The sequence below is a fragment of the Ammospiza caudacuta genome, chromosome 2 (genome assembly GCF_027887145.1).
Source record: "Ammospiza caudacuta isolate bAmmCau1 chromosome 2, bAmmCau1.pri, whole genome shotgun sequence".
NCBI lineage: Eukaryota > Metazoa > Chordata > Aves > Passeriformes > Passerellidae > Ammospiza > Ammospiza caudacuta.
In genome coordinates, this window is record NC_080594.1 from 96,293,992 (window position 1) to 96,312,657 (window position 18,666).

The following is an 18,666-nucleotide window of genomic DNA, read 5'->3' on the forward strand; positions in this document are numbered from 1 at the left end:
ATGCTGCGCGGGGCGGCGGCGGCGGCCCGGCGGTGCGGGCTCGGCCCCGGTGCCGGCCGGGGGCAGGCGGGAGCGCGGCGGTGCTCGGGCGCTGCGCGGCGGCGGCCGTGGGCGCCTCCGGCGGGGCGCGACAGCGGGATCGTGGCGTACAACAGCCGGAGCCGGAGCAAGGAGCCGCTCGTGCTGGCCACGGAAGGAGTGGCGACCTGGTAGCGCCTTGCGGCGCGGCGGGCGGGGGGTAGCGGGGGTGACAGGAGCGGTTCGTGTCCGGAAACAGCTCCTGTGTCCCCTCCTGGGCTCCAGGGCACGAAAGACATGGAGCTACTGGATGAAGGTCTAGAGAAGGGTCACAAAGTGATTAAGGGACCGGAGCGTCTCTCTTGCGAGGAGAGACTGCAGGAGCTGGGCCTGTTTAGTCCAGGGGTGAGAAGACTGAGAGGGGAAACTCAGCAATACATATAAATACCTCGAAGATGGGTGTCAAGAGGATGGTGCCAGGCTCCTTTTGGCATTGCCTAGTGTCAGGACGAGGAGTTGTGGCCATAAACTAAAACACAAGAAGTTTCACCTCAACATGGGAAAGAACTGATTTATGTTGAGGGTGGCAGAGCACTGGGACAGGCTGCCCAGAGGGCTCATGGAGACTCCCTCTCTAGGGACATTCAAAACCTACCTGGACACATTCCTGTGTCACCTGCTGTAGGTGACCCTGCCTTGACAGGGGTTTGGACTGGGTGATCTTCCAACCTTGACAATTCAGTGATTCTGTTTGCCTCCTCTCCTGCAGGTACAGCTGCGGGCCGACGGTGTATGACCACGCACACCTCGGGCACGCCTGGTGAGTCGTGGATGGCAGCGTGGGGACATGCAGGCACATACACAGCGCTGGACATCCCATGCCAGGGGTGCTGGGAATACAGTGCTGGGCATCCCCAGGCTGCAGTGTGTGTCCTGGTGACAGAGCTGTAACTGCTGACACGAGGCCCAGCCCTTCGCCCCCTGTGCTGTGCGAAGGGCAAAAGTCTGTTTGTTGTGTATTTTTCCTCTGGGGCTGGGGTAGTCCATAAAGGGGCTGTTGGTTCTGCTGCCTGGCTGAGACAGAGAGTGTGTGTCTGTGTCTTAGGAAGAAGCATTAGGAATGTGTGCAGTTTGTTTGGGTAGGGTGAGTTGTAACAAATTGTATCACCATAGTGTGACCTCTCATGTGGAGTTCATGATCTGGAGCAGAGTCTCTCAGCTGTGTGAAAAGATAGTTTCACCTCAGGTTAGTTCAGGCACTGTGTTGGCACCAAGGAAAAGCCATGCAGGGCTGGCTAATAGAAAGGTGCTTTCAAGGTTCATAGATGAACACATCGCATCTCAAATCTCAGAAAGTCCAGGTAGCTTAAAGGTTTTTCTCTGTAGTTCATTAGGATTGTTAGAACAATAAGCTAGCTTCATTATAAGTAACTTTGAAAAAGTACTTTAAATACACCAGAAGAGGTTGCTGGCACTTGTTTCAAAACAACACACCTGATGAGTAGACATGCAGGGGGTCTGCTGTTCCTGTGAAACTGAGGAGAGTTGCAGCAAGCAGCAGCTCAAGCTGCTCTTAAGGTTCTTAAAGAGCAGGTTGTGTTGTGCTCTTTGGAAGAGCAGGGGTTTATCAGATAATTGCCATCTATATGAAGATCAGATATTGTGCATTTCAGTAACTGAATAGTTCCCGTTCAATGTAAGGGATTTCACAGCTTCTCATCCTGTCTCAACTTCATTCAGAAACTTGTGTTGAATCTTGCTCATGTTGAACTGAGCCATCACAGTAATTGCACAATTGCTGCTTTGTTCTGTAAAAAGGAGGACTTAAAATACCAGTTATATGAAAGTACTGTTGTCAGTGCTAATGTTAATGCTGCTGTACTGTTGTGTGTATGTTCTGGTGTCTTTTTCCTCCTTGCTTTTGTCAAGTCTCAGCAGTAAACTGATCTAGCTTTTTACTTGTGACCTAAAAATCAAGAACATGATATCGATATCTTGGACTTGTTGTTTGTACTTAGTATTTTCAGGAAAGTCATAGTAATTGGTGTATTTAAATCTACAGCTCTTTGTGATACAGGCTCCTTTACAGTTTACCTTGAAATAATCACGATTTAAAATCATCACTTGAAAGTAACTGTGTAAAAAAGATGGTTATAAGTTTCTTGTCTTTATCCCTCAGTTGAGGTTCTCTAGTGTGATAGGGCCTGTCTTCCCTGACATGGTGTAATAGGGAAGGGAATTGCAGAGGTGCTTCTGTCCTAAGGGGTATAGTTGATCTAGACCACAATGTTTTATAGAGGTGGAGAATTTACCCGTTGGTCTTGCAGCTCTCTGTGGCTTTTAAATGTCTTGTTTTTTCAGTGGTTCCTTGCCCTCAGACTTTCTTGATTAAAAGAGGGAGTAGAAGGGCCTTGCTTACGCTTGCTGTTTTTTTACCCATCTTTTCTTACCCATGTGTAAATAAGCAATTTCAGGCTTTCCCACTGTGGAGGTTTGCCATACATCTTCCTCACCCTGGTCTGACCTCTTCACGTGCTAATTTAAGATAGAATGGTTAGTGCAGAATATTGCCTTTGGTGTATCATGCAGATACACCAGGTATAATTCCCTGTTTTAGCACCTCTTTAAGCACTTCACGTGTTGTTCCTGTTGCCTGACAAGGTGTCTGCACTGAAGACCTTTTGCTCTCTTTTCTCATCAGTTGAACCCTCCAGCGTGGGAGGAGTTGGCTGTTCCTTTCCAGTATCTCTGGTCTTACACATGTCAGTGTTGACATCCTGTTGCTCAGCTGATTTGTTAGGATGGTGGAGCACTCTTGGTTCTATTTGTTTATTTATTTTTCAAAATGGTATCTTTTTTCCCCAGTAGCTAGGTCCAGCCATAGAACAGCTGGAATGTGTGCTGCTGTTGGGGGCCAGGAGGGGCCCTGGGAAGTAGCATAAAGTCAAATGGAGTGGTGGCTGTTGCTACTCTGCTGCTCTTGTTAAATACCTTCATATTGTTGTACTCCTGCCACATGTTCTTTTCTTACTAGAATTCCCTTTTTCCCCCTCTGTCTTACATTTGACTTGTGTCAAACACAACAAATGGAGCAGGTAATAAAGCAGAAATGGATCATGAAAATGAGTTTGAGATCCTTGAAGAGAATTTGGAAATAATGGCATTATTTTTCTCCTGTCCTGTTTCCATTCCACAAGGAGTTCTTTTTCTCTAAATAATTTAACATTCTCTAGTATGTTGTGCTTCCAGTCCTAAAAACAGATGCTCTGTCTGCCTCCATATGACATCCAACACCCATTCTATATAGAGAAAAAAGTAAGACAGGCAAATAATAATATTTTTTTCCCCCAGTTCTGGGTCTGACCTTGATTGTACTGGTTTGACCTGCAGCCTGGTTGGCATCCAGGTTCCTGGCTGAATGCTTTGAAGTAAGAGTAAAACCAGCCATGAGAGATTTCTCTTGCACGTGCTCTGCCACCCCCTGATCTTGACTGTCTGTTTTGGCTGGGTTTTTTTATCAGTGCTGGAGTGGTAAGGACCCCGTGGTATCAGGAATTCTGCTCTTGTTCTTGCAGAGTTTCTTCCATTAATTCAGATGGAAGATGAGAGGACAGGGAACAGTGTGAAATTTGTGCCTGCTCTGGGAACAGTGACTGCAGGGCTGTTAAATCTAATATCAAGCTTTTGATGCTGGCGTTGTTCCTCTGAACAGGATCCAAAGGCCAATTTAATATTCTTATGGAATCGTGTCACCACATTAGATGAGCCTTACTCCCAGTGAGCTGCTATTCATTAAAAACTATCTCCCTGGCAGCAAGGCTTTCAAAAAGTCTTTTATTCAGCATGGGCATGGCACAAACAACAACTAAAAGTATTTTTCTTCATTGAGATATTCTGCATCCATAAATCAGTACCTTAGTGCTACCTGGCACCTGCTGGGAAGGGTGCAAATCCATTTCTGGAGTTGCTTACACTTCTTTGTTCTGGCAGCCATGGGAGTTGCAGTTTGTGTGATGCTGTGAATGAAATGGGAACCTGTAGGTCTGTGAACCTCCTTGCTGGCTTTGGGGAAAACAGCTCAGAAATACTGAGGATTCTCATCATCTTGCAGGGCAGACACAGAGATTTTAGTAATCTTCTAGTATCCCACCTAGTAATTTAGTTTAATTCAGTGAAAGTGTGTTTTGAGAATTACAGATGGGGAGTCTGTGAGCAGGAGCTGCAGCAGCCCTCTACAGCTTGTATATCCACCAGTCTATCAGCATTAATACTCTGCTTTGTGGTAAAAGCCCTGAATAATTTTCAGAATAACTTTTATTCTCAAATGTAAATAAAACAGAATTAAGCTATGGAGCATCTACTCTTTGCTATCAGAAAAGATCTGTGATGGTGTGTGAATGAAATACTTTATTGGTGGCTGGTATCTGTTGTTACTCAACCCTAAGAAAAGTGAATTTGAATCCTGCTTTATTTCTCCCTGTTCTGCTGCATGACTTTTGAAAACCTCTTAGGATAATACTAAGCCTAAGGGATGTATTTCAAGAACATCTGATCTATGTGTCTCATTTTGTCCTGTTGGCTTTGAAAGAGTCTCCCAGCTCCTGTAGCTTGTGATACCCTTTGAATAAAGAGATGCAACAAAAGAGAACACTCAGAAAATCTGATGTAATGTGTCACTAATGCCAGAAGAGGGTAGGCCAGTTCAAGAGAAATTTGCTTGACTTTTCTCCAGGTAGCAACTGGTTTTGGAAAAACACCTTATGTACTGAAGATCTTTTCATTGCAAGTGTTGGGATTAATTAGATTGTCCCTGTGGCTGTTGGTTATTTTTGTTTTAGTTTATTCTTACTACTACGTGTTCAAAAGCTCGTGTTTCTTTCTCTTCCAGCTCCTATGTTAGATTTGATATAATTCGAAGGATAATGACAAGATTTTTTGGAATTGAAGTTATCATGGTGATGGGGATCACAGACATAGATGACAAGATAATAAAAAGAGCCAATGAGGTAGGTGTTTGCTGCAATCTTTGACTAACCTTTTGGTATTTTCTAAGCTGCTTATGTAGGAAAATTAACCTGGGTTTGGGGTTCTTTAGTTATGTTTGTTTTAATTAGTAGGTAATTAACGGTGAGATTTCTGGTTCCCTAGTGTGGCTGTAATGGGTCTGGCAGTGAAGAGGGCTGAGTGTTGAGCTGTGGGGGTAAATGGGTACAGAGCTGAGTGATGGGGGGAGGCAGAGAGGGAGCTGCCTTACAGCACCCACAGCTGGGATTCTCCTGCCCTCTCCCCCTGCCTGAGAGGCTGGAAGGGAGCAAAAGCCCAGCGTGAATCCTCAGCACAGTGAAATTATCCCAAAATGTATCAGCCAGAAGGGTTCTGGGTGAGTTCTGGGAAGTGTTTGTGTGCCGTGATCATGCAGGGCAGTGCTGTACACAAGCACTGCCGCGTGGGGCCGAGGGCAGTTCCGGGCAGGTGCCGAGCACCATCTAGCTGCAATGTCAGCACCTTGGAAAGCTTCACCCGGCCTGCCTGGATTTGTCACCCGCAGGAAAGTTAACATTGTGTGTACGGGTAAGTCTTGGTAAGACTGGGGCTGTAAGTGGTTCTTGGCAGAATTTTAATATGACCTTTTTTACCAGATTAGCTTGGTGAATGATTATTTCAATTCTTTTTTTTTTAATGGTTTTAAGAACACTTTTTGAACCCTCAAGCACTAAGACTGTATTCTGTATTTTTATTCTGCATTTTGAGTCCTTTTGTTTAATTTGATTTTAGAATCTATAACTCATGTCTTTGAGATCATAAGTGAATGTGTGGTATTGAATTTCAGTTGCAAGCTTTAAGATAGTTTCTTGGAGCCAGAGAATTTGACAGCTGTTCCTTTTACTTATCTTTAAGTAAACAGTTACTTTTGCAGTTAAATATAGGCCCCTGCATTCAAATGAATACCAGCACACCACTCATATAGAAATATGTCTGTTCCCTTAGTCCATTTACTAGCAGTTTTCTAAGGCAGTAAACAATTCTAAAATAAAAAACCTCCAAAATTCAGGCATATTAAATCCATGTTTGCATTTTAAATTTTTTCCTTATTGTCAGAAGATCTTAGCGATTTTGTGTTTGAGGAGGGGGAAATTACATGTTCTTGAAAGATGTGTTGCTTCACTACATTCTTTGCTTCTATGAAGTCATCTTTTCTTGGCTTTTTTTTTTGTGACCTTTTGAAGTGTTTGCTCAACCATTTTTTTTTGGATTACCTCAGTAGCCTGCTTTTGTTGTTGGAACCTGAAGCATTACAGTGGTAAATCAACATGTCTGAGCTTGTTTTTCATCCCCTGGTGGGGTTCATCTGGGGGAAGCCTCAAAGTTGGTACTGATGAACATGCTGCATGCCATCAGGGGTCCTTTGAGAGAGACACGAGTCTCCTTGTGTGTTGAACATCCATCTGGAGGGGAGGAAATTCTCCATCTTCTTTCTGTAGACACCTTTGTTTCTTTCTTGATCAAAGAAGCGGCTGAGCTGTATAGAGAGATGAATCTAGTCACAGGTCTGTAGGCAGAAAGAAGCGTGTCTTTGCTTTTTGGTGCTGAGCATTGTCCTCATTTCAGTGCTGCATGAACATTGTCTTCACCAGAACCCCTGCTTTGTACAAACAGTGGTACCCACCTGTTCTCTCAAAATCTGAACCCATAGAGGTGCTCCAGTAATGAATTGGAAGTGATGATGTGGGATTTGTGTTGTTAAGGGTTCAGTTACCTGCAAGATGGAGAGACTGACAGTATGTTGTCTCTCCCCAGTTCGCAGAGAAGATGTAAAAGCATGCATTTGAAACACTTTGATACCGTGCTGTAGATTACTAGGGCAGGTTTTGCTGTCATGCATCTTTCAATCCCTGGTCTTTTCTGAGTATTTGAGAACAAGTACCTTACTATGTGCAAGTACCTTTCCTTTTGGGTTGCATTTTCTCATCTCCTCTGCAAGAGGAACCCGTTCATTTCCCATGAATGAGAAATGTAGAAAAGGTGCTTGAGAAATGCTGGACTTGGCAAAGCATGGAACTGGCTTTCAGTATTGAGATCTATGAGTATCCATGATCTGCTGAAATAGCTTATTTTTCTTAATCACTGGAAATGAATCCCTTGTCTCATCCTGCAAGTCCCTGATCTGTCTTTCTGACACGTAGGTGGTATTGGTGTTTCCTGTCAGTTTTAATGTCCTATGTATGGTAGTATATTTTATCACTGGAAATGAAAGACCCTCTCAAGAGGAAAATAATAAGAGAGGGAAGGAGTTTATTATTTTAGTCTTTGGTTGCTTTCTCTTAAAAGAGATATAATAATATTTTGTAAATTAAGCATAAATTAAATACTACTTCTAAGTTATTTATAATTTATATCTCCTCCCTGTCAGTGTTAGATTAATAAGCCTTTCTGACTCTTTACCTTAGGGGCTCTCTAAGTCTTCCAATTAGCTATTAGCTGTCTGAGAAAAGATTGCCATATTTTATATCATTACTCTGACTTATGATTTGCCAATCTGCTTCTCTTTTTTTTCAGATGAATATATCGCCAGTAGCTCTTGCTCGTATTTATGAAGAAGACTTTAAACAAGATATGGCTGCCTTGAAGGTACAAACACTCAAGATTGTAAATCTAAGAGCATTTCTAAGCAATTATTTTGGGAAAGAATCTGGTTTTGAGAGTTTGAAAAAATAAATTCGTTGCTTGGAAACTGAGTGCTGATTTACTTTTTCATTCTTCTAGAATGATATTGCACACCTTTTGAGTAAGGAGATGTGGGGAGAAGCAATCCTGAGCTTTAGAATGAACAAATGAAACTCTGGAACAGTTTTTTTCCATATTCAGTAGATCCTTGATTCACAGATACTACTATAATGCAGAAACAGCCTGATTGAAAGCACAGGAAACACAAAATCTTCTTTCATTGATTTCAAGTGACTTTGCTTCTTGTCTCCCTGTCAGAAGCAGAGAGTGAGCCACTGGGAAAATCAGGGTTTATTTTTGCCACCCTTCTGTGTGTAGTGTCTTAAATACTATTTATGATTTTTTTATGATACTTGCAACTTTTTTTAAAGATACAATTGAGAAGAATGTTCGTTTTTGTTTGTCTCCTAGAATGAAGGAACTCATTGGCAGTGTGTTAATGCTATGTTACTCTTTCTTTAAGGTCCTTCCTCCTACAGTATATATGAGGGTGACTGACCATATTCCTCAAATAATCTCCTTTATAAAAACAATAATTTCCAGTGGACAAGCTTATGCAACCTCACAAGGTAAGACTTTGACCAAGGTAACTCCTTGTTCAGCACATGTATAGGAAGTCACTGCTCTTAGTAATCCTGTTTTGGAATCAGATGAGATACCTTGTGCCAGGCTTTCCTTCTGTTGCTTGACGGGGTGTGAGTGAGTTGTTTGTGATGACATGAGTGGGCAGAACAACTATTACTCAATTTCTAAGTTAAATGCAGCTCGTTATTTATTGTAATTGTTTACTGTAATAAACTGCTGTCTAAACTCCTTGGGGAAATCCTGGCCTGGGTTCTATAAGAAAGCTGAGGGAACCTCTGAAGAGGAGCTGTGTATCTCCTATGTGCTGTCAAAGATGTGTCTGCAAAGCAAAATGTGTGGGTTTCTTTTTTTAGCAGAGCTGGTGGCTGTAGAAGAATTCAAGTGCATTGTAACTGGACTAGGTGTAGGTTGAGCTGCAGTAGGGAGGGGATTGCTGGTTGTGCATGGGCAAGGAAGAGCCTGGGAGATCCCCAGAATTCAGAGTTATGCTATGGGCAGAATGAGCATGTGCACAGAGGTTACTGAAAAACTGGATAACATGGGAACATCTGCTACTACTTTTGCCATATTTCTGAATTTCTAAATCACAATTTCAAATGGGAGTGGAAGAGCACTTTTTTTTTGCTTTCAGGGAAACGTTATCAAGTTCTCATCAATGTGCTGCATCTTTGCTATGCAACTAAACATTTCTTTTGTATTAGGTAATGTTTATTTTGATGTTAAGTCCTGGGGAAAAAGATACGGAGTGTTAACTGCTATTAACCCTGATACCCAAGATGAAGCAGGTAAGTTTGTGGCATGAGCTTGTTTGTGTTAATGCATTGTTTGAATGCATTTTGCATCTATGTGCAGACTTTCATTTAACAGTCTGAAACAGTTTTCTAACCCATTCTGTATAGCTAAGTTTCTGGTTAATTAGGGTTACAGTGCTTTCATAGTTCTTTTTTGAGGCACTCACTGTTGCCAGTGGAGGAGGAAAGTTGGGTTTTCTTCTTCCTTTTGTCCTTCCCTCTATACCTTTGTTCTGGTACCTTAGAACAGTTAGGATTCTTAAGCAATTTTAATTAAGTACTTGGCATTGGTACATAGAAACTTCACAGTGGGGTAGTGTTCTTGCTGTTACAGTAGCCAGCAGTGAGGTACTCAAGGGAAAACACAAGGAAACCTCACCTGCCATGTTCTTGTTGGGGCAGTTTCCCTGCTCTGAAGTTAACTGGATGAATTGCTCCCTTCATTACTTATCACTGGGCTAAGCAGCCTCTGTGTGAGGGTGAGCAGTCTCTCATAGGCTGTGCTAGAGCAGGCTGTGGAGATTTTGCTGTAGTTCCTGCTTTGCAGGGTTGCTGAACCTCTGTTCAGCAGAGTAGTAGGGTCTGATGAGGTCTCTGTGTCAGAGAATTTGATTCAGGTCTCCTGCATACTTTTGTAAACTAAAGTTCAGTATTGCATCGTTAAAAAAATCTGTTTGCAATTATTGAAAATACCCTGGGGGCTGATGCTCAGGTGCAGCCAGAACTTCTCACAGCTCTGCTCTGGAGCTGTTTCAGTGTTACAGCTTACAGAGGGAATGCATTTTGTCAACAGTTATTTAGAGGTGATTACTGAGTGCAGAGAGCAGCAGCCTCCTGGGCTGCATGACCATTGGGAGGAGCATTGCCAGCTCCTTCTCTGCTCAGCCCTGGTGAGACTGCCCGGAGTGCAGGGCTGGTGCTGGGCTCCCCAGAACAGCAGTGGGGAAAGGCCAGCAAGGGCCACAATAGTGATGGAGAGCATCTTTCATCTCCAAATACTGGAGCATCTTTCATATGAGGCAAAGCAGACAGAGCTGGACCACCGAGCACGGAGGAGAGAAGGCTCAGGGGAATCCTACCCATGTGTACTCATACTGATGGAGTAGAGCAGATGGAGCCAGGCTTTCCTCTGTGGTGCTTGGTGATGGGACAAGAGGTGCTGATCACAACTTGAAGTACAGGAATTTCATTTAAAGCCAAGAAAAATGCTTTTTACCCTGAGGATGGTTAACACAAACCATGTTGCTCAGAGAGGCTGTGGAGTCTCCATCCTCAGTCAAAGCTGAACTGGACACCATCCTGGGCAGCCTGCTGCAGCTGCTCCTGCTCTGAGCAGGGGGTTGGATTGGGCTGTCCCCAGATGTGCCTTCCAGCCTCAGCTGTGACTGATTATGTGTTTTACCCTGCTTCCTCTCCAGTCACAACTAAATACATTCTTATTTCTAAAGATTTTGACACTTGTTTTGCTTACAACTGAGAAGTTGAAGAGTGCTCTTTTATAGCCGTATACTCAAAAAAGGCAGAAGAGGGTTGTAGTCAGCAGATCCTGGTCACTCAGAATTTGGCAATATAGTGAAGAGCCCAGGTGAAGATTCAGTGGATAAAATTAGAGTTATATTTCTGTATCTTTAGTTCTTAGGAATTTTGAGTTGTATGATTCTAAAAGTGAGGTCATGTATTTGTCAGAAATAAAGTCCAGAGTCCAGAGCCCTGTTCTGTGGCTCCTGCCAGGGGTTGCTGGTATTTGACTGGAGGTTAGGAGTCAGCAGAGATGAACAGTCCTGCAGTATTGTAACAAAAAGGACTGCATCCTTGGCAATGAAGGAAGGAACAAATGTAGCTGTGAGGGAACCTTTGTAGAGAACCCATTGGTGAAAATGGTAGTGAAAAGTTGCTACTGTCCAAGAACAGTTTTGATTCTTACCTCTGTGCACTTTGTTTTATAAAATATAAAACAGAAAGCAATTGTGTCCCAGAGAAAAAATTGTGGGGGTTTATGTTTGTTTGTTTGTGTGGTTTGGTTTAGTTTTATTACCTTTTCTGCTGTAGTGCAGTAAATTTGTCCTGGGGAAACTGGTGGATGTGTAACTAAATGAATGAAAATAAGACAAACTGGGCAAGGATAAAAGGACTGAGAGGATAGGATATATTAAGGAATCTTGAATCCATCTTTGTAGCTTGTCAAAATAAATTTCAATATTTCAGTATTTCAATATTTCAATTTTCCCCGGTGTGAGGGGGAAGAGAGGGAAGTTGTAGTGAAAAGAAGTTGATTGAAAGGGATTAAAATCAGAGTAGTTCACTAAATACACATTTCCTCTTGCTTTCATTGGTCATTTTTTTTCTTTGAGACATATCCCATTAACAAATCACTTCTTGCCAGCTGATTCTGACAAACGACATGGTAAAGATTTTGCCCTGTGGAAGGCTGCCAAGCCTCAGGAGCTATCCTGGAATTCTCCCTGGGGAAAAGGGCGACCTGGATGGCACATTGAATGCTCCACAATATCAAGGTCAGATTTCTTGGATTTTGATAAATCTAGTGCTATTTTTCTTTTTCAGTCACAGTACAATGGTAGCAGCAGTACTGAAATTGTTTTCTGATCAGTAGGTAGCACTGGTTTTAATGTGACCCTTAACTTAGCATGTCACATGTGGCCCAGATAAACTCTGCTTCACCTTACTGTCACACCTGTCTCTATGTTTTGGCACCTTCTCTAGAGTCAGACTTGGTGCTTAAAATATGGCACACAGGATCACACAGTCCATTAGCAGTCTTTCAACTTGAGCTGGGTAACCAAAGGAGTGGTGCAAGTTATGGTGCCTCTTCCATTGCCTCCCTTCCACTTCTAGCAGTCTCCATCAGTCCTAGTTCAGGAGGTAGGTGTCAGGAGGACTGGGTGTGGGATTGCAGCTTGATCTATGAGATCTTGCTGGCCTTATCTTAACAGCAGCTATGGATGTTCGTGCTCATCATCTAAGTGTTATTCAGCATTCTTGCTGAGTAGTGTTTTGCTTGCAGTTGGTTTGATGTAATTTGCTCTTAATTTAAAGTTTCATTTTCACCACAGGAGAAAAAGGTCTTCTCTCCTGGAAGATTGATAGTGTACTTAGTTTTGCATTAGTCTCAGATCTTTTTTTGGAAGCTAATAAGAAATAGTTTAGATCTGACCTTGTTCAGCTGAAATTTTCAGCTAAAGCTGAAAGAAGGTGGAACCAGCTGCCTTAGGTTTTTCTTTCATATGCTTTTCTGGTGCACCTGGGATTGTTAGTCTTTTCCACCTGCTTGTGAAAGGTGTTTATAAGGGTGATTTTCTGTCTGCAAATAGTTTCAGCATAGTGAGGCAGCTCTTAAAGCAATCAAAGTGCACAAAATCATGCTGTGTTTGATGTACAACCTCTGACAGAAGTGCACAGATAAGAAGTGCCAGTTACAACATGGCTTGTCTGCTAATGCAGTGCTGTTTATAGTCTGCATTTCTTTCTCTAAAAATCTATTTTACTGAGGCTGGATGAGGCTCTTACCATATAAATAAAAGACCCACGGAGAGCGTGATTGTAGTAATCTTGGACTGTGAAAAATGGAGAGCTTACTTTGGTAAGTGACCTAAAACAATTTGTTGTGCCAGTCAGCTGCTGAAGGCTCATTTTTAAGCAATACTTACTTAGCTGTCTGTTTTGCCAAGTATCTCAAAGCACTTTAACTATGTTAGGTGAATTAATTTTGATAATGAGGAGTCTCTGGTCTCTAGAGCAGCCTTGGAGGAGGGAATTCCCTGCTTTGGCCCCCTCAGGTCTGTCATTCTCTACCCATTTTCCCTTGTGGTGAGGTGGGTGGCTCCTCCTGTCCCTGTGCATTTGGCAGATCCATCTGTCACCTCTCTCCAGCTCTTAATGGTTTTGTTGGAGGATGCAGCAAGTGCTCCTCTGTAGGTGGCACAAGGGGAGGTGAGGGTCAGTCCTGGGAAGATTTGTGCTTTAGCTGATTTTGAAGCAGGCAGGAGCAGAGAAGGATGAACTTGGGAAATGGTGGCAGCTGCGCTTTCTTCTTTCTCTCTTCTCCTTGTCTTTTCCTCCTGTGCCCCAACAGCTTCTGCACATCATTTGGCACAGTGTTAGCAGGGTGTTTTGTCTCAAAAAGGGACCAAAGTATCAATGTTTAACCAGCTACCAGGAGCATCTTGTTAAGGTGACATATGTGAGGCCTGTGTGTTTGTCTGTAGGCCTTGCATCTTTCCCTGCTTGAGCACTCCTGGTTTCTGAGCAGTTAAGGTTGACTCCCATCCCTATGAGGCTGTAAGTGTAAACTTTGTTTAACAGGCAAAATAAAGTTGCTGACCTGCCCAGCTTGACCTGACTACACATACTATTGTTTGAATTCTTACAGAAAATATACAAGATAAGGAAGAGTAATACCAAATTTATAGATGTAAGTTGTTAGGCTTGCACATAAAGGCACCTGTGTGGTAATGAAACTGTAGCAGAACAAGGAAAGGAGACATCCTGCTTGCAGTCCTTAAGATAGAAAAGTAATTGCTTTTACTAAGGAGAAGTAATTGTGAACAGATATGGGTCCTGTCCAGACAAGTTCTGCTGCTTTTTTGGTATCCAAGGTATGTGTAAAATCTTGTTTTAAAACTGCAGTTACTAAGTTGTACACTTACATATATGTTGTTTCATCTTATTTTTATCTGCATTTCTTTTTACAAAAAGCTTTTGTGGTGTTCTACTTACCGATCAGGAAAATATTGTTACAGTGCAGTGTTTGGAAAGCAGCTGGACATCCATACTGGTGGAATAGATCTTGCATTTCCTCATCATGAAAATGAAATTGCACAGTGTGAGGTGTATCATCAGTGTGAGCAGTGGGGGAATTACTTTCTGCATTCTGGTAAGTAAAATATTGATCACTTGAGAGGCCTGTGCAAATACAATAGTTTGGGATTTTTAAGTTTGGCATTTCATGCTGTGAGAACACGTTACACTGCCTGGCATTATGTAGAGCTGCTCCTTGCTCTCTCTGCATAAAAGTGCTTCATTCAGTGAGGTTTGTGCTGTACAGAGCTTTGAACTACATCACTAATGGCTCTAGTGCTGTTCCCATTGATGGAAGCCTTGGCATTTGTTCTTCCTGTTGCAGTTGTGGTGGTTCTGGATGGACAGCTGAAGTCAATAGAAAATCAGATTCAAGTCTGCAGCCTCTTTTGCTGATTAGTATTTTGGGCAGGATGTCTCTATGAACTCTGGAAGCTGCTTCTGTGAATAGAAGAGCTGCAGAGTTAAGCCTGTGGTGCACTCTGGGAATTACATGAGCTTTCATTTTTATATATTTGTACTGTATGGGATGAATATTGAATTCTAGTTTCAGTTCCCAGTGCAGAGCCTGTTGGAAATCAATAGCAATAGTCCAGAGGCTGGTGCATCCTCCAGGGTGTGCTTTGTTCCCAAGGTGCTGTGGAATCCTCTGCATTTCCATTGAGATGCACTGCTTACTGCCAAGGGGAGCCTTCTGTTGACAAACCAGTGAATCTGGCTTTTCAAGCTTGGAACTGAATCTGTAGGGGAAATATTTTTTGATACCATCTAAATAAAGAAGAGTCAATTAAAAAAAAAAAAAAAAAAAAAAAAAAGGGAGAACTTAATTCCAAGGGCAATTTTTACACTGAAGTTTTCTAGGAGCTGACAGATTGCATTCATTAAGTCAGAAAGAGTTGCTGGAGGATGATGGTGTGAATTATTTAGGGCAAATGAATCAGCTTCAGAAACAATTTATTCTGCTAACAGACTTCAGGATTTTAGCAGCTCAGAATTGGAGGAGCAGTCCCCATTAGAGGAAGAAAATCCCTGCACTGAGGATAAATCTTATAAGGACTTTATTTTTAGACTACTTGTACTCTGGGAAGAGCGCCAAACCAAAGTTATGAAAATCCTTGTATTTTGTGTACTTGAATGAAATCATTCTAAGTACTGAAACTCTTGGAAGAGAAATATTAATTCAAATTCAGATATAACTGGTACATTTTTAGGAAAACACAGTCCAACTATTTTAAACTTGTTTGCCAGAAGTTAATTAAGTCAGTATTTGGGCACCTTTGCAAAAGAGAGAAAGTAATCTTAGCCAGGCTCTTCCCTTTCTCCCAGGATAATTTTGGCTGTGGGTTTTACTTGAGTCCCAAGAGCTGCAGGTGTCCAGCTGTGTCTCACAGCCTGAATGTGCTTATTGAGAGTCCCAGGTTTAATGATGCTGTGGTGAAAGTGGCCTCACCTGCTGGCAGACAGGACAGACAGACTTTGTGAAAACAAGCTTTTTTATCATGGGTAGTTGCTGTAGCTGGTTCTGCATCCATGGATTTTTTGATTCATTCCTACTCTCCATAGAGTATGTTGTACAAAATTAAATTTTGAGATGGTCAGGGTAGGACTTCACATGGTGAGTTCCTGTTACTTTGAATCATTATCAGAAATAGCTGAGGAATGAAGCAATGAGCTTTTCAGGTCCAGTTATCAGGCCTGAGCTTGTTGTTTTCATATCCAGATAAGTGTAATGGGGATTTTATCTACTTGTGGAAGCAAGAGGGTTTCAGGCAAGGCTGCAAAGCAGCTCTGTGCAGTGAGTAGCACAAAATACAGACAGCTGCATGGGTTGCTGAGCAAGAAATGCCACTTCTGTCACCACTCATAAAAGCAGGAGTGTGATCATACGTTGTCCTTGCACTCTGAGGCACTGGTAGCACTGGGCTGCCAAATGTGAAAGAATGCAGTGCTGGTAGGGTATTACAGAGCAAGAGAAACTTATGCTTAAAAATCTGTCTCAAAGTATGATTAAGTGCTAGATGCTGCAGGTCACTGATGTGCCTAAAATCTCATTTAGTTGTGGGTGGTTGGTAACTTACAGAATTAGTCTTTCATTAGGAGAAGCCTATTAAGGCTTTTAACAACATTTCTGAAATTATGCTGAGTAGTTTTTCAATGGCAGGATGTTTGCCATCTCTCTGGTGCTGTGAATAATTGGTGTTTTCCATCAGTGATGCTGCCATGGCTCACATGATGAGACTTGGAAGCAGGCAACCTCAGGCTATGCCTCTCCTGTCTTTGACAGAGCTTTCAGTCCTAAAGCCAAGCTCTACATACTCTTTTAAATGCAGTGTTACTACCTTTTTCCTGTGCTTCAGCCCTGCAAGGCAGTGATCTGTGTGACTGTTCAATGTTCTAGCAGTGCTCAGAGGTCACACTTCAAAAAAAACTAATTCAAATTAGATACTGTAGCTGCATCCCTCCCTCACCCTGCTTCTTCTCAGTCTCACAAGTCTGGAGAAGTTGAGAATCTGTTGAAAATTCATTTTGCATTTAAGGTATTTTGAACCAGTGCTATAAAACTTTGGGGTAAAAAAATAATGTTAACAGCCATTAGCAAGTAATAAGTACAGAAGATTGAGTTTTAAGGATTTTTTAATGCTAGATCACTGGAAAATATTTCTTAAAATACTTCTGAAAAGTCAAGAGTAACAGATAAAGTACTTGTGAAGACTGAAACTATTTCTTTGCTTGTTTTTATCAGTTTATTGTAAATTCTGAGCAGGGGGGCTCATGGTGGTGGTGGGTAGTATTTTTTTTTTTTGATGTTTTAAATGACTGTGTTTTAAAATTCACCCAGTGGAAGTTTTGAGAATGGAGACATGTGCAGGACTGTAGGCAAAGCTTTTGAAAAATGTTCCCCATTACATTGAAATGTTTGGCATGTATCCATCATAGCATATGCTGCCTCCAACATATAGCGTCTCAGTGCAGTCTTTCTCATTTGCTCCCTATTCAGAAGCACACTTGTTTATCCTGATTAATCCCTTTTTCTTTTACTATAGGGCACTTGCATGTTAAAGGAAGTCAAGAAAAAATGTCAAAGTCATTAAAAAACTACATAACAATTAAGGTAATTTCTTTGTTTGAATTGAAGCAATTTTGTCAGTTTGTAATATGTAAATATTAATCACAGCCCTCTTTTGAGAAAGCTTTGGAGTGTGTGCTTGTGCTGCAGGGTTTCTCTAGTACTGATGTATCTGTTTTTGTGGATCTGGAGGTAAGATACCTGCTCAGATTCATGGTTTGCTTATAACAATGGATCTTGCTGAGCTCAGAGTGTTTGTAGGAGCAGAGTTTGTGCCCAGTACCAGAATCCTGCACTGTACATTTGTGGTCTCAGGGGTCTTTTCCAACCTGAATGATTCTGTTCTCTAGTGATGGGTTCTCATCATCTGTCCTTAATAATGCTTTGAAAAAGCATGGACTTGGAAAAGAATGGATGTTTTTCCTAGTCCTTCTTTAGGTGAAATGGGACATAGTGTCAGTGTTTTGTCAGGAAGCTGCTGGGTGTCCTGAACCACACTGTTGCAGCAGTCTTTCCCATTACCCTTTATTTTTATATGGTGACCTTGCTGAGGCACAGAAGCCTTTTGATAGCCATGAGCCACATGACTGTGTGATATTCCAGTGTGTCCCCAGGTCTTTGGTGTGGCCCAGAGCAGGGTTTCTCTGCCAGCTGTGTGTGCTCCAGCTCTGCTGGGGTGGCTCCCACCATGGCTGATGCCTACTGCTGCAATAGGGTGATTTCCTTCCTTTAGACAAAGCTTGGGAAACTGCTTTGGCATATATGTTCCCCTTTGCCCTCTTGGAAAAATTAATTAAAATCCCTTTAAAATGAAATTCAATATGAGCTGCTTTATTCCTAAGTCTTCTGATGCTGTCGGGGTACAGTTAAGCCCTGTTTCCCTGGAGCTCACAGTTTTCACAGAAATCTCATGTCTCAGCAGATGTTGTGGACAGGGTGGAGAAATGACCACAACTGCAGTGCTTGGAGTTAAAAGCAGCATATAACAATGTTCCTCTCCATGTCCCCCATGATGGCACAGCTTGTGTTGAGGAAACAAATATTTCTGGCCTGTCTCTCTTTCCTTGTAGGTCTCTGCTTTTCATGCCTGCCCTTACACATGGGTAACAAGTATTAATCTTTCCTGAGAAGTGATTTTCAATCCAGTGGAACAATTTTTTCCTGTACAGCTGCCTTGCACCTTGAAAGTTAAGCCCTGCATGGAAGGTTTTATGCCCGTGCCAGAAGAGGGGAGGTCTGTCCAGGATCTTCCCTCAGCCCAGCCAGTTGCCACCTGCATCCCAGGCTGTCACCTGGGCACAGCAGCCCAGCATCCTCTGCATCCAGCTGCCCTGTTTCCCTCCCCTTGTACCCTACTCCAGTTTTTTCTTTCCTTTTTTTTTAATAGCTAATTAAAAAAAATTAATTTAAAATTAATTAATTTAAAAAATTTAATTCTGACCCCAAAAATCAAAGAGATTGTGATAACACAGGGCCAAGCAAGCTGCTTTCAAAGAGCTGTGATTCTTCATCTGTTCTGTTTTAAAGGAAATGCAGAGTTGTTTTTTCTAGTTTGGATGGTCCTTTACCAAATTTGAATTTATTTCTGTACTGTACTCATATTGTTCTACCTCTGTATATTAGTGTAAAGCTGCTGGGCATATGGGGTACACTCATTTATAACCA

The 18,666-nt window shown here is 42.2% G+C and overlaps 1 protein-coding gene across 1 annotated transcript in view; it reads left to right on the forward strand.

The window, feature by feature from the left end:
- Positions 1–18,666, forward strand: part of CARS2 (cysteinyl-tRNA synthetase 2, mitochondrial) — a 35,520-nt gene continuing 16,854 nt past the window's right edge. Inside the window, exons 1-9 of the mRNA XM_058799892.1 lie at positions 1–209; positions 788–838; positions 4,907–5,024; positions 7,576–7,647; positions 8,207–8,312; positions 9,030–9,113; positions 11,503–11,632; positions 13,877–14,010; positions 16,979–17,046. Of these exons, the coding sequence (XP_058655875.1) occupies positions 1–209; positions 788–838; positions 4,907–5,024; positions 7,576–7,647; positions 8,207–8,312; positions 9,030–9,113; positions 11,503–11,632; positions 13,877–14,010; positions 16,979–17,046 (972 nt within the window). The remainder of the gene's footprint in view (positions 210–787; positions 839–4,906; positions 5,025–7,575; positions 7,648–8,206; positions 8,313–9,029; positions 9,114–11,502; positions 11,633–13,876; positions 14,011–16,978; positions 17,047–18,666) is intronic.